Raw genomic sequence first — 13785 nt, 5'->3', positions numbered from 1 at the left:
CTTAACTTGTTAATCTCACTCCAAAACTTTTTCTTATTTTCAACAAAATTTGTTGATAACAGCTCACCCACATATATGTATCATTATATGTATCATCGCTTGTATACATGTATCATCAAATGTATACATGTATCACATGTATACATATGCCATCACATGTATATATGTGTCATCACAGGTATACAGGTATCATCACATGTATACATGTATCATCGCCTGTATATATGTATCACCTGTATACATGTCATCACATGTATACATGTATCATGTGTATACATGCATCATCACATTTATGTATTATCACATGTATCATCACTTTTATACAAGTATCATCACATATGTATATGTATTATCACTTTTATACATGTACCATCACATGTATACATATATCATATGTATCATATGTACATATGTATCATATGTATATGTATCACATGTATACATATATCACCTTGTATTCATGTGAAGATACGTGTATGTATTATCACCTGTATACATGCATGATCACATGTTTACATGTAGCATCACATGTATACATGTATCATCACATGTATACATTTATCATTACACGTATGCATGTATCATCGCCTGTATATATGTATGACCTGTATACATGTCATCACATGTATACATGTATCATGTGTATACATGCATCATCACATTTATGTATCACATGTATCATCACTTTTATACAAGTATCATCACATATGTATATGTATTATCACTTTTATTCATGTACCATAACATGTATACAAGTATCATCACATATGTATATGTATTATCACTTTTATTCATGTACCATAACATGTATACATATATCATATGTATCATGGCATGTACATATGTATCATATGCATATGTATCACATGTATTACAACATGTATCATCAAATGTATACATCAATCACATGTATCATCACCTGCATACATGTATCATCACCTTTATGCATGTATCATCACATGTATGCATGTATCATCACATGCATACATCACTTTTATACACGTATCTTCACATGAATACATGTATTATCACCTGTATACATGCATCATCACATGTTTACATGTAGCATCACATGTATACATGTATCATCACATACATACATTTATCATCACACGTACACATGTATCATCACACGTATACATGTATCATCACCTGGTATCTTTGGGAAAGGTTATGCTAGATTTTCAACCATAATGAATGCTCATATATTTTTTATGATCTCATTATGTAGCATTATGTAGCTTATGGGATAATGTTAAGTGTAGAGTTAGTGCTGAGGAATAATGTTAAGTGTAGAGTTAGTGCTGAGGAATAATGTTAAGTGTAGAGTTAGTGCTGAGGGATAATGTTTAGTGTAGAGTTAGTGCTGAGGAATAATGTTAAGTGTAGAGTTAGTGCTGAGGAATAATGTTAAGTGTAGAGTTAGTGCTGAGGAATAATGTTAAGTGTAGAGTTAGTGCTGAGGAATAATGTTAAGTGTAGAGTTAGTGCTGAGGGATAATGTTTAGTGTAGAGTTAGTGCTGAGGAATATTGTTAAGTGTAGAGTTAGTGCTGAGGAATAATGTTAAGTGTAGAGTTAGTGCTGAGGGATAATGTTAAGTGTAGAGTTAGTGCTGAGGGATAATGTTTAGTGTAGAGTTAGTGCTGAGGGATAATGTTAAGTGTAGAGTTAGTGCTGAGGGATAATGTTAAGTGTAGAGTTAGTGCTGAGGAATAATGTTAAGTGTAGAGTTAGTGCTGAGGAATAATGTTAAGTGTAGAGTTAGTGCTGAGGGATAATGTTAAGTGTAGAGTTAGTGCTGAGGGATAATGTTAAGTGTAGAGTTAGTGCTGAGGAATAATGTTAAGTGTAGAGTTAGTGCTGAGGAATAATGTTAAGTGTAGAGTTAGTGCTGAGGGATAATGTTTAGTGTAGAGTTAGTGCTGAGAGATAATGTTAAGTGTAGAGTTAGTGCTGAGGGATATTGTTAAGTGTAGAGTTAGTGCTGAGGGATATTGTTAAGTGTAGAGTTAGTGCTGAGGAATAATGTTAAGTGTAGAGTTAGTGCTGAGGGATATTGTTAAGTGTAGAGTTAGTGCTGAGGAATAATGTTAAGTGTAGAGTTAGTGCTGAGGAATAATGTTAAGTGTAGAGTTAGTGCTGAGGAATAATGTTATGTGTAGAGTTAGCGCTGAGGAATAATGTTAAGTGTAGAGTTAGTGCTGAGGGGTAATGTTAAGTGTAGAGTTAGTGCTGAGGAATAATGTTAAGTGTAGAGTTAGTGCTGAGGAATAATGTTAAGTGTAGAGTTAGTGCTGAGGGATAATGTTAAGTGTAGAGTTAGTGCTGAGGAATAATGTTAAGTGTAGAGTTAGTGCTGAGGAATAATGTTAAGTATAGAGTTAGAGGGATAATAAGTGCTGAGGGATAATGTTAAGTGTAGAGTTAGTGCTGAGGGATAATGTTAAGTGTAGAGTTAGTGCTGAGGGATAATGTTTAGTGTAGAGTTAGTGCTGAGAGATAATGTTAAGTGTAGAGTTAGTGCTGAGGGATATTGTTAAGTGTAGAGTTAGTGCTGAGGGATATTGTTAAGTGTAGAGTTAGTGCTGAGGAATAATGTTAAGTGTAGAGTTAGTGCTGAGGGATATTGTTAAGTGTAGAGTTAGTGCTGAGGAATAATGTTAAGTGTAGAGTTAGTGCTGAGGAATAATGTTAAGTGTAGAGTTAGTGCTGAGGAATAATGTTATGTGTAGAGTTAGCGCTGAGGAATAATGTTAAGTGTAGAGTTAGTGCTGAGGGGTAATGTTAAGTGTAGAGTTAGTGCTGAGGAATAATGTTAAGTGTAGAGTTAGTGCTGAGGAATAATGTTAAGTGTAGAGTTAGTGCTGAGGGATAATGTTAAGTGTAGAGTTAGTGCTGAGGAATAATGTTAAGTGTAGAGTTAGTGCTGAGGAATAATGTTAAGTATAGAGTTAGTGCTGAGGGATAATGTTAAGTGTAGAGTTAGTGCTGAGGGATAATGTTAAGTGTAGAGTTAGTGCTGAGGGATAATGTTTAGTGTAGAGTTAGTGCTGAGAGATAATGTTAAGTGTAGAGTTAGTGCTGAGGGATATTGTTAAGTGTAGAGTTAGTGCTGAGGGATAGAGTTAGTGCTGAGGGATAATGTTAAGTGTAGAGTTAGTGCTGAGGAATAATGTTAAGTGTAGAGTTAGTGCTGAGGGATAATGTTAAGTGTAGAGTTAGTGCTGAGGGATAATGTTAAGTGTAGAGTTAGTGCTGAGGGATAGAGTTAGTGCTGAGGGATAATGTTAAGTGTAGAGTTAGTGCTGAGGAATAATGTTAAGTGTAGAGTTAGTGCTGAGGGATAATGTTAAGTGTAGAGTTAGTGCTGAGGGATAATGTTAAGTGTAGAGTTAGTGCCGAGGGATAATGTTAAGTGTAGAGTTAGTGCTGAGGAATAATATTAAATGTAGATTTAGTGCTGAGGGATAATGATAAGTGTAGAGTTAGTGCTGAAGGATAATTCTAAGTGTAGTGTTGGTGCTGAGGGATAATGTTAAGTGTATAGTGCTGAGGGATAATGTTAAGTGTAGGTTCAGTGCTAAGGAATAATGTTAAGCGTAGAGTTAGTGCCGAGGGATAATGTTACTTCTAGAGACATTGCTGAGGGATAATGTTTAGTGTAGAGTTAGTACTTAGGGATAATGTTACGTGTAGAGTCGGTGCTGATGGTTAATATTAAGTGTAGAGTTAGTGCTGGGGAATAATGTTAAGTGTAGAGTAAGTGCCGAGGGATAATGTTAAGTGTAGAGTTATTGCTGAGGGCTAATTTTAAGTGTAGAGTTAGTGCTGAAGGATAATGTTTCTTGTAGGTTCAGTGCTGAGGAATATTGTTAAGTGTAGAGTTAGTGCTGAGGAATAATGTTAAGTGTAAAGTCATTGGTGAGGGTTAATGTTAAGTGTAGATTTAGTGCTGAGGGACAATGTTACTTGTAGAGTCAGTGCTAAGGGATAATGTTAAATGTATTGTCAGTGTTAAGGGTTAATGCTAAGTGTAAAGTCAGTTGTGAGGGAAAATGTTAAGTGTAGTGTAATTGCTTCCAGATAATGTTAAGTGTAGAGTCAGTGCTGAAAGATAATACTAAGTGTAAATTCAGTTCTGAGGGATAATGTTAAGTGTAGAGTCATTGCTGCGGGTTAATGTTAAGTGTAGAGTCAGTGCTGCCGAATAATATTAAGTGTAGAGTCAGTGCTGCCAGACAATGTTAGGTGCTGAACAACCTGTAATTTGATAATCAGTGATTATCTATATATTATTAGCATTATATATACATGTTCTTTCTTTGAGTTGGCTTGCTCTGGAAGGATGAGGTCTTGCTGGCTTGGTTGAGGTTTGCCGGTAATATCCCAGACCGGGTCTTGACCAGGTGGTGAACCGGCCTTGGCTCCATATTTCGTGAGTGTCTTGACTAACGTCATCCATTCGAAGAGGTACAAGTACCTCTTCATCTTGTGGGACCAATTGTCCCCAGGCCTAGCCCCATTCCCCGCCATCATGGGGCCCTTAAGAAGCTAGGCACTTTGGACTGCCACAAATCCCGCCCCACTGGGCTTAAAGAATGTGGCAGCTACGTAGCAGCAGATGATGTCAGAAGGTGCAAAGGAAGCAAGCACTGCAGTACCCTTTAGGAGCCACACCCCTGCTTTGGGCCGCAGCCCGAGCGCTTGGGGTCAGGTGTACCGCTTGCTATGTGTTGACTGCTACTTCTTGACTTGTCCGTTGCGACCTCGGAGGATGAGGGAATTGGCCAATACGTTATATTTTTAATAAAGTAGTAAGTTTTTTTTTAATATATGGCAGGCCCCGCTTATACAGCAGGGTAGGTTGTTGTAAAGCAAAAATCTACGTAAAGTGAAACATTATTTTTTCAAAAGCATATAAAAGCCTGATAACAGGTTTACACTACCACTGAGTAACAGAGGTAGGCCTAAAAAATGTATATACAGTACATGCATTACTTAGCCAAGAATACCTATGTCCTTAGCTTATAGTGAATGGTGAATATATTTATTGTAAGTATCCTGAATAAATGAAGAATGGGCATAATTAAATACCGCTGTATTAGCAAAACACTGTTAGGCAAAGTGCTGTAAAGCGAGGCCCTCTTGTAATATACAGTATGTAATGTAAGGTGAAGAATGAGACATGTGCAACATTTAGGATTCTTTGTTATGGAATTTTTTAATCAGCCATTATGGCTACTTCAATCAAATACACAGAAGAACATTATATAATTTTTAACACGCCGAATTGTTACATAAAAATAAATCTTTTTCACTTCGTCACAGGGTATGATCCTTCAAGGATGTTCTGTGATAAGCCATGAGGATCCAAACTACTGGCAAAACCCTCACAAATTTAACCCGAATCGCTTCATGGATGACAGTGGAAAGTTTGTGCCCCAGAAAGAAGGATTCCTCCCATTTGGAACAGGTATGCTGTTGAAATGACTGTTGGTATTGACCTTTTATTAGCACTACTGTTGCAGTATTTTGTGCTGAGTGTAGTTACTTTATCTAATTGACTGTTGGTATTGACCTTATATGAGCACTACTGTTGAAATATTGTGCTAAATATAGTTATTTTAACTAATTGACTGTTGGTATTGACCTCCTTATATGAGCACTACTGTTGAAATATTGTGCTAAATATAGTTATTTTAACTAATTGACTGTTGGTATTGACCTCATTATATGAGCACTACTGTTGAAATATTGTGCTAAATATTGTTACTTTACTAATTGACTGTTGGTACTGACTCCTTGTTGAGCACTACTGTTGAAACATTGTGCTAAATATTGTTACTTTAGACTGTTGGTACTGACCTCCTTGTATGAGCACTACTGTTGAAACATTGTGCTAAATATTGTTACTTTAACTAATTGACTGTTGGTACTGATGAGCACTAATGTTGAAACATTGTGCTAAATATTGTTACTTTAACTAATTGACTGTTGGTACTGACCTCCTTGTATGAGCACTACTGTTGAAACATTGTGTAAATATTGTTACTTTAACTAATTGACTGTATTGACCTCCTTATATGAGCACTACTGTTGAAACATTGTGCTAAATATAGTTACTTTAACTAATTGACTGTTGGTATTGACCTCCTTTATGAGCACTACTGTTGAAATATTGTGCTAAATATAGTTATTTTAACTAATTGACTGTTGGTATTGACCTCTTTATATGAGCACTACTGTTGAAATATTGTGCTAGATATAGTTATTTTAACTAATTGACTGTTGGTATTGACCTTATATGAGCGCTACTGTTGAAATATTATGTGTTGAGTATAGGTACATTAACTGATCATTGTGTCTAGTTATTAAATCGTTCATAAATAACTCACACGTAGGAGAAATAAACTTTATGACGACATTTCGATCCAAATTGGACCATTAACAAGTCACACTAACACAAGAAAGTAAGGGAGTCGGTATATAGTATACGAGAGGGGGCCAGTATGTCGCAATGAATTTTGTTTCTCCTGTATACCTGAAGTATACCTGGAGAGGGCTCCGGGGGTCAACGCCCCTGTGGCCCGGTCTATGACCAGGCCTCATGGTGGATCAGGGCCTGATCAACCAGGCTGTTACTGTTTGACACACGCAAACCGACGGACGAACCACAGTCCGGCTGGTCAGGTACTAACTTTAAGTGCTTGTCCGGTTCTTGCTTGAAGACAGTAAGGGGTCTATTGGTAATCCCCCTTATGTATGCTGGGAGGCTGTTGAACAGTCTTAGGACCCTGACACTTATTGTGTTGTCTCTTGTGCTAGTGGCACCCCATCTTTTCATTGGGAGGGATGTTGCATCGTCTGCCGAGTCTTTTGCTTCATAGCGAGTGATTTTCGTGCGCAAGTTTGGTACTAATCCCTCAAGAATTTTCCAAATGTATATAATCATGTATCTCTCCCGCCTGCGTTCTAGATTGAGGAACTTTAAGCGTTCCCAGTAACTGAGGTGTTTTATCGCAGTTATGTGTGCCATGAAGGTTCTCTGTACATTTTCTGAGTCGGCAATTTCATCTTCCTTGAAAAGTGTTGTTAGTGTGCAGCAATATTCCAGCCTAGATATAACCAGCAACCTGAAGAGTGTCATCATGGCTTGGCATTCCTAGTATTGAAAGTTTTCATTATCCATCTTGTCATCTTTATGTGTGTGTATTGTTCCAGTCATGGTATTGTGCCTTTGTGTATTGTTCCAGTTATGGTATTGTGCCTTTGTGTACTGTTCCAGTCATGGTATTGTGCCTTTGTGTATTGTTCCAGTCATGGTATTGTGCCTTTGTGTATTGTTCCAGTCATGGTATTGTGCCTTTGTGTATTGTTCCAGTCATGGTATTGTGCCTTTATGTATTGTATTGTTTGTGCCTTTGTGTAGTCATGGTATTGTGCCTTTGTGTATTGTTCCAGTCATGGTATTGTGCCTTTGTGTATTGTTCCAGTCATGGTATTGTGCCTTTGTGTATTGTTCCAGTCATGGTATTGTGCCTTTGTTTTCTCTATTAAATTACTGTATTAGATATCCACTAATGTAAAATTAGTACCTGATTTAGCATGTCTTTAATTTGTTTTATTTGTAATTGTTGGGCACCATCATGACACTGAATCTACTCAACATGTGAGTGTGTGAGTGTACTCACCTAGTTGTACTCACCTAGTTGTCGTTGCAGGGGTCGTGTCATAGCTCCTGGCCCCGCCTCTTCAACTGGCCGCTACCCGGTCACTCTTCCCGCTCCGTGACCTTTATCATACCTCTTCTTAAAGCTATGTATGGATCCTGCCTCCACTACATCACTACCCAGGCTATTCCACTTCATGACAACTCTGTGACTGAAGAAATACTTCCTAATATCCCTGTGGTTCATCTGAGTCTTCAACTTCCAACTGTGACCCCTTGTTGCTGTGTCCCATCCCTGGAACATCCTGTCTCTGTCCACCTTGTCTATACTTCTCAGTATTTTCTATGTCGTAATCATATCCCCCCTTACTCTCCTGTCTTCCAGCGTCGTCAGGTCGAGTTACCTTAACCTCTCCTCGTAGAACATACCTCTTAGCTCAGGGACTAGTCTTGTTGCAAACCTCTGCACTTTCTCTAGTTTCCTTACATGCTTGGCGCTGCATATTCCAATATGGGCTTAACGTACACAGTGTACAGGGTCTTAAATGGCTCCTTGTTTAGATGTCAGAATGCTGTTCTTAGGTTTGCTAGGCACCCATATGCTGCAGCAGTTATTTGGTTGATGGACACCTAAGGAAATGTGCCTGGTGTTATACTCATACCAAGATCCTTTGCCTTGAGTGAGGTTTGTAGGTTCTGACCCCCTAGACTGTACTCCGTCTGTGGTCTTCTTTGCCCTTCCCCAATCTTCATGACTTTGCACTAGGTGGGGTTGAACTCCAGGAGCCAGTTTCTGGACCAGGCCTGCAGTCTATCCAGATCCCTTTGTAGTTCTGCTTGGTGTGTGTGTGAACTCACCTAATTGTAGTTGCAGGGGTCGAGACTCGGCTCTTTGCCCCACCTCTTCACTGAACACTACTCGGTCCTCTCTCTCACTGCTCCATGAGCTTTATCATACCTCGTCTTAAAGCTATGCATGGTTCCTGACCCCATTACATCGCTCGCCAGACTGTTCCACTTGCTAACAACTCTGTGGTTGAAGAAATACTTCATAACATCCCTTTGACTCATCTGAGTCTTCAGCTTCCAATTGTGACTCCTTGTTTCTGTGTCCCATCTCTGGAACATCTTGTCTCTATCCACCTTGTCTATTCCACACAGTATTTTGTATGTTGTTATCATGTCTCCCCTGATCCTCCTGTCCTCCAGTGTGGTCAGACCGATTTCCCTTAACCTTTTTTTATAGGACATTCCCCTTAGCTCTGGAACCAGCCTTGTTGCAAACCTTTGCACTTTCTCTAATTTCTTGATGTGTGTGACCAGGTGTGAGTTCCAAACTGGTGTTTTGTACTCCAGTATGGGCCCTTGTACACGTATAAAGTCTTGAACTATTCCTTACTAAGGTACCGGAACACTATTCTCGGGTTTTCCAGGAGCCCATAAGCCGCAGCAGTTATCTGGTTAATGTGTGCTTCTGGCGATATACTCTGTATTATACTTACTCCTAGATCTTTCTCCTTGAGTGAGGTTTGCATTCTTTGGCCTCCTAGCCTATACTTTGTCTGCGGTCTGCAGTTGCTGGACCACGCATCCAGCCTGTCCAGGTCTCTTTTTTAGACCTGTCTGGTCTGCATCTGATTTAATTCTCCTCAACTTCACATCTGCAAATAGGGACACCTCTAAGTCTATCCCTTCCGTCATATTCACATATACCAAGAATAGCACTGGTCCCAGGACTGACCCCAGTGGGACCCCGCTCGTCAGAGGCGCTCACTGTGATACCTCATCATGGATCATGACTCGCTGTTGCCTCCCTGTTAGGTGTTCTCTGATCCATTGCAGTGCCCTTCATGTTATATGTGCCTGTTCCTCCAGCCTCTGTACTAATTTCTTTTGAGGAACTGTGTGGAAGGCCTTCTTGCAGTCAAAGAAAATGCAATCAACCCACCCCTCCCTCTCATTTCTTGTCATAAAGCTCTAGTAGGCTTTTGACACAGGATTTTCCTTCCACGAATCCGTGCAGGAAATTGTTTATAATCTTGTTCCGCTCCAGGTGCTCCACCACTCTCCTGATAATCTTCCCCATGACTTTGAATACTATACACGTCAGTGACACTGGTCTATAATTTAGTGCTTAGTTTCTGTCTCCTTACTTCAAGATGGGGACTACATTTGCCTTCATCCATACTTCAGGTAGTTGTCCCGTTTCAAGGGAAGTGTTGAAGATTTTGGTTAGTGGCACACGTAGTGTATGTATGTACTCACCTAATTGTGGTTGCAGGGGTCGAGACTCAGCTCCTGGCCCCGCCTCTTCAATGATCGCTACTAGGTCCTCTCCACTCTGCTTCCTGAGCTTTGTCATACCTCTTCTTAAAACTATGTATGGTTCCTGCCTCCTCTACTTCACTTGCTAGGCTATTCCACTTCCTGACTACTCTATGACTAAAGAAATACTTCCTAACGTCCCTGTGACTCGTCTGAGTCTTCAGCTTCCAGTTGTGACACCTTGTTTCTGTGCCCCCTCTCTGGAACATCCTGTCTGTCCACCTTATCTATTCCCCGCAGTATCTTGTATGTCGTTATCATGTCTCCCCTGACCCTTCTGTCCTCCAGTGTCGTCAGTCCGATTTCCCTCAACCTTTACTCGTACGACATTCCCCTGAGCTCTGGGACTAGCCTTGTTGCAAACCTTTGTACTTTCTCTTAACTTCTTGACGTGCTTGACCAGGTGTGGGTTCCAGACTGGTGCTGCATACTCCAGTATGGGCCTAACATACACAGTGTACAGTGTCTTGAATGATTCCTTATTAAGGTATCGGAACGCTATTCTCAGGTGTGTGCGTGTGTGTGTGTGTGTGTGTGTGTGTGTGTACTCACCTAGCACTCACCTAGTTGAGGTTGCAGGGGTCGAGTCCAAGCTCCTGGCCACGCCTCTTCACTGGTCGCCATTAGGTCACTCTCCCTGAACCATGAGCTTTATCGTACCTCTGCTTAAAGCTGTGATTGGATCCTGCCTCCACTACTTCTCTTCCCAAACTATTCCACTTCCTGACTACTCTGTGGCTGAAGAAATACTTCCTAACATCCCTGTAATTCATCTGTGTCTTCAGCTTCCAACTGTGTCCCCTTGTTGCTGTGTCCAGTCTCTGGAACATCCTGTCTTTGTCCACCTTGTCAATTCCTCTCAGTATTTTGTAAGTCGTTATCATGTCCCCCCTATCTCTCCTGTCCTCCAGTGTCGTCAGGTTGATTTCCCTTAACCTCTCCTCGTAGGACATACCTCTTAGCTCTGGGACTAGTCTTGTTGCAAACCTTTGCACTTTCTCTAGTTTCTTTACATGCTTGGCTAGGTGTGGGTTCCAAACTGGTGCCGCATACTCCAATATGGGCCTAACGTACACGGTGTACAGGGTCCTGAATGACTCCTCATTAAGATGTCGGAATGCTGTTCTGAGGTTTGCAAGGCGCCCATATGCTGCAGCAGTTATTTGGTTGATGTGCGCTTCAGGAGATGTGCCTGGTGTTATACTCACCCCAAGATCTTTTTCCTTGAGTGAGGTTTGTAGTCTCTGGCCCCCTAGACTGTACTCCGTCTGCGGTCTTCTTTGCCCTTCCCCAATCTTCATGACTTTGCACTTGGTGGGATTGAATTCCAGGAGCCAATTGCTGGACCAGGTCTGCAGCCTGTCCAGATCCCTTTTTAGTTCTGCCTGGTCTTCGATCGAATTAATTCTTCTCATCAACTTCACGTCATCTGCAAACAGTGACACCTCAGAGTTTATTCCTTCTGTCATGTCGTTCACAAATACCAGAAACAGTACTGGTCCTAGGACTGACCCCTGTGGGACCCCGCTGGTCACAGGTGCCCACTCTGACACCTCGCCACGTACAATTACTCGCTGCTGTCTTCCTGACAAATATTCCCTGATCCATTGTAGTGCCTTCTCTGTTATCCCTGCTTGGTCCTCCAGTTTTTGCACTAATCTCTTGTGTGGTACTGTGTCAAACGCCTTCTTGCAGTCCAAGAAAATGCAATCCACCCGCCCCTCTCTCTCTTGTATTACTGCTGTTACCTTGTCATAGAACTCCAGTAGGTTTGTGACACAGGATTTCCCGTCCCTGAAACCATGTTGGGTGGTGTTGATGAGATCATTCCTTTCTAGGTGTTCCACCACTCTTTTCCTGATAATCTTCTCCATGATTTTGCATACTATACATGTCAGTGACACTGGTCTGTAGTTTAGTACTTCATGTCTGTCTCCTTTTTTAAAGATTGGGACTACATTTGCTGTCTTCCATGCCTCAGGCAATCTCCCTGTTTCGATAGATGTATTGAATATTGTTGTTAGGGTGCCCATAGCGCCTCTGCTCCCTCTCTCAAGACCCATGGAGAGATGTTATCTGGCCCCATTGCCTTTGAGGTATCTAGCTCACTCAGAAGCCTCTTCACTTCTTCCTCGGTTGTGTGTGTACTGTGTCCAGCACTTGGTGGTGTACCCCACCTCTCCGTCTTTCTGGAGCCCCTTCCGTCTCCTCTGTGAACACTTCTTTTAATCTCTTGAGTTCCTCACATCATGGTCATTTCTTGTTGTCTCTCCTCCTCCCTTCCTTAGCCTATTTACCTGGTCCTTGGCTGTTTTCTTACAGATGTGGCTGTATAACAGCTTTGGGTCAGATTTGACTTTTGTTGCTATGTCGTTTTCATATTGTCGTTGGGCCTCCCTTCTTATCTGTGCATATTCATTTCTGGCTCTACGACTGCTCTCCTTATTCTCCTGGGTCCTTTGCCTTCTATACTTCTTCCATTCCCTGGCACACTTGGGTTTTGCCTCCCTGCACCTTTGGGTGAACCATGGGCTCATCATGGCTTTTTCATTATTCCTGTTACTCTTGGGTACAAACCTCTCCTCAGCCTCCTTGCACATTGTTGTTACATATTCCATCATCTCATTAACTGCCTTCCCTGCCAGTTCTCTGTCCCACTGAGTTCCTCGTTCCTGTGTAGTCCCCTTTCTTGTAGTTTGGCTTCATTCGCCCTGGCCTCCCTGCTTTCCCCTCCACTTGCAGCTCTGTGTATTCGAAGCTTAAAACCACATGATCGCTGGCCCAAAGGGGTCTTTCATATGTGATGTCCTCAATATCTGCACTACTCAAGGTGAATACTAGGTCCAGTCTTGCTGGTTCATCCTCTCCTATCTCTCTTGTAGTGTTCCTTATGTGTTGGTACATGACGTTTTCCAGTACCACCTCCATCATCTTAGCCCTCTATGTATCTTGGCCCCCATGTGGCTCCAAGTTCTCCCAATCGATTTCCCTGTGGTTAAAGTCACCCATGATCAGGAGCTTTGCCCTGCATAGATGAGCTCTTCTGGCAACTGCAGCCAGTGTGTCAACCATCGCTCTATTGCTCTCATCATACTCTTGGCGTGGCCTCCTGCTGTTCTGTGGTGGGTTATATATCACTGCAATTACCACTTTGGGACCCCCAGAGTGAAGCGTTCCCGCTATGTAATCGCTTACTTCTCCACTGTCTCCTCTCTCCAGCTCATCAAAATTCCATTGGTTTTTGATCAGCAGTGCCATTACTCCACTCTCCTGTTCCCTCTGTCTTTCCTCAGGATCTGGTATCCCATTGTAAAGATGGCATCTGTTATCATATCTGTAAGCTTGGTTTTTGTGAGAGCTATGATGTCCAGTGATGCTTCTTTGACTCTTTCGTGCTACTCTTCCCAATTATTTCTTATTCCATCAGTGTTTGTGTACCATTCCTTCAGTTTCCTCTCTAAAACTGTGGATTGGGGGGGCCTGTGAGGGTGGGAGACCTGGTAGCATACTGTGTTATTCTATAGCTGGGTGTTGGGTGGAAGCTGTGAGTAGGGATTTTAGTTTGTGTTGGGATGGTGTGATAGGATGTGGGGTTCTGGGGATGGTTCTGTGCATGCTTGCTCTTGCTGCTCTGTCATGCTCTGATTGACCTCTGCTGGTTCTGTCCTTGTCTCCCTTCTTATCTCCTTTCACTTTTTTTTCCTCTCCCTCGGCTGCTGTCATTCTGTTTGTGTTCTGTCTCTATCTAGGAACACCCTCTTGTACTCTGCCGAGTACTTCAACCGTGAT

At 41.5% G+C, this 13785-nt stretch overlaps 1 protein-coding gene across 2 annotated transcripts in view; it reads left to right on the top strand.

Moving 5' to 3' along the window:
* The window catches only part of LOC128703751 (cytochrome P450 2L1), a 148784-nt gene that overhangs the window by 120614 nt on the left and 14385 nt on the right, over window positions 1–13785 (top strand). For both annotated transcript variants that reach the window (XM_070103762.1, XM_070103763.1), the window contains one exon: window positions 5331–5475. In XM_070103762.1, the coding sequence (XP_069959863.1) occupies window positions 5331–5475 (145 nt within the window). The remainder of the gene's footprint in view (window positions 1–5330; window positions 5476–13785) is intronic.

The sequence above is a fragment of the Cherax quadricarinatus genome, chromosome 87 (genome assembly GCF_038502225.1).
Source record: "Cherax quadricarinatus isolate ZL_2023a chromosome 87, ASM3850222v1, whole genome shotgun sequence".
Lineage (NCBI taxonomy): Eukaryota > Metazoa > Arthropoda > Malacostraca > Decapoda > Parastacidae > Cherax > Cherax quadricarinatus.
Note: the sequence above shows the minus strand (reverse complement) of the source record. Positions and strands in the feature narration are given on the sequence as shown.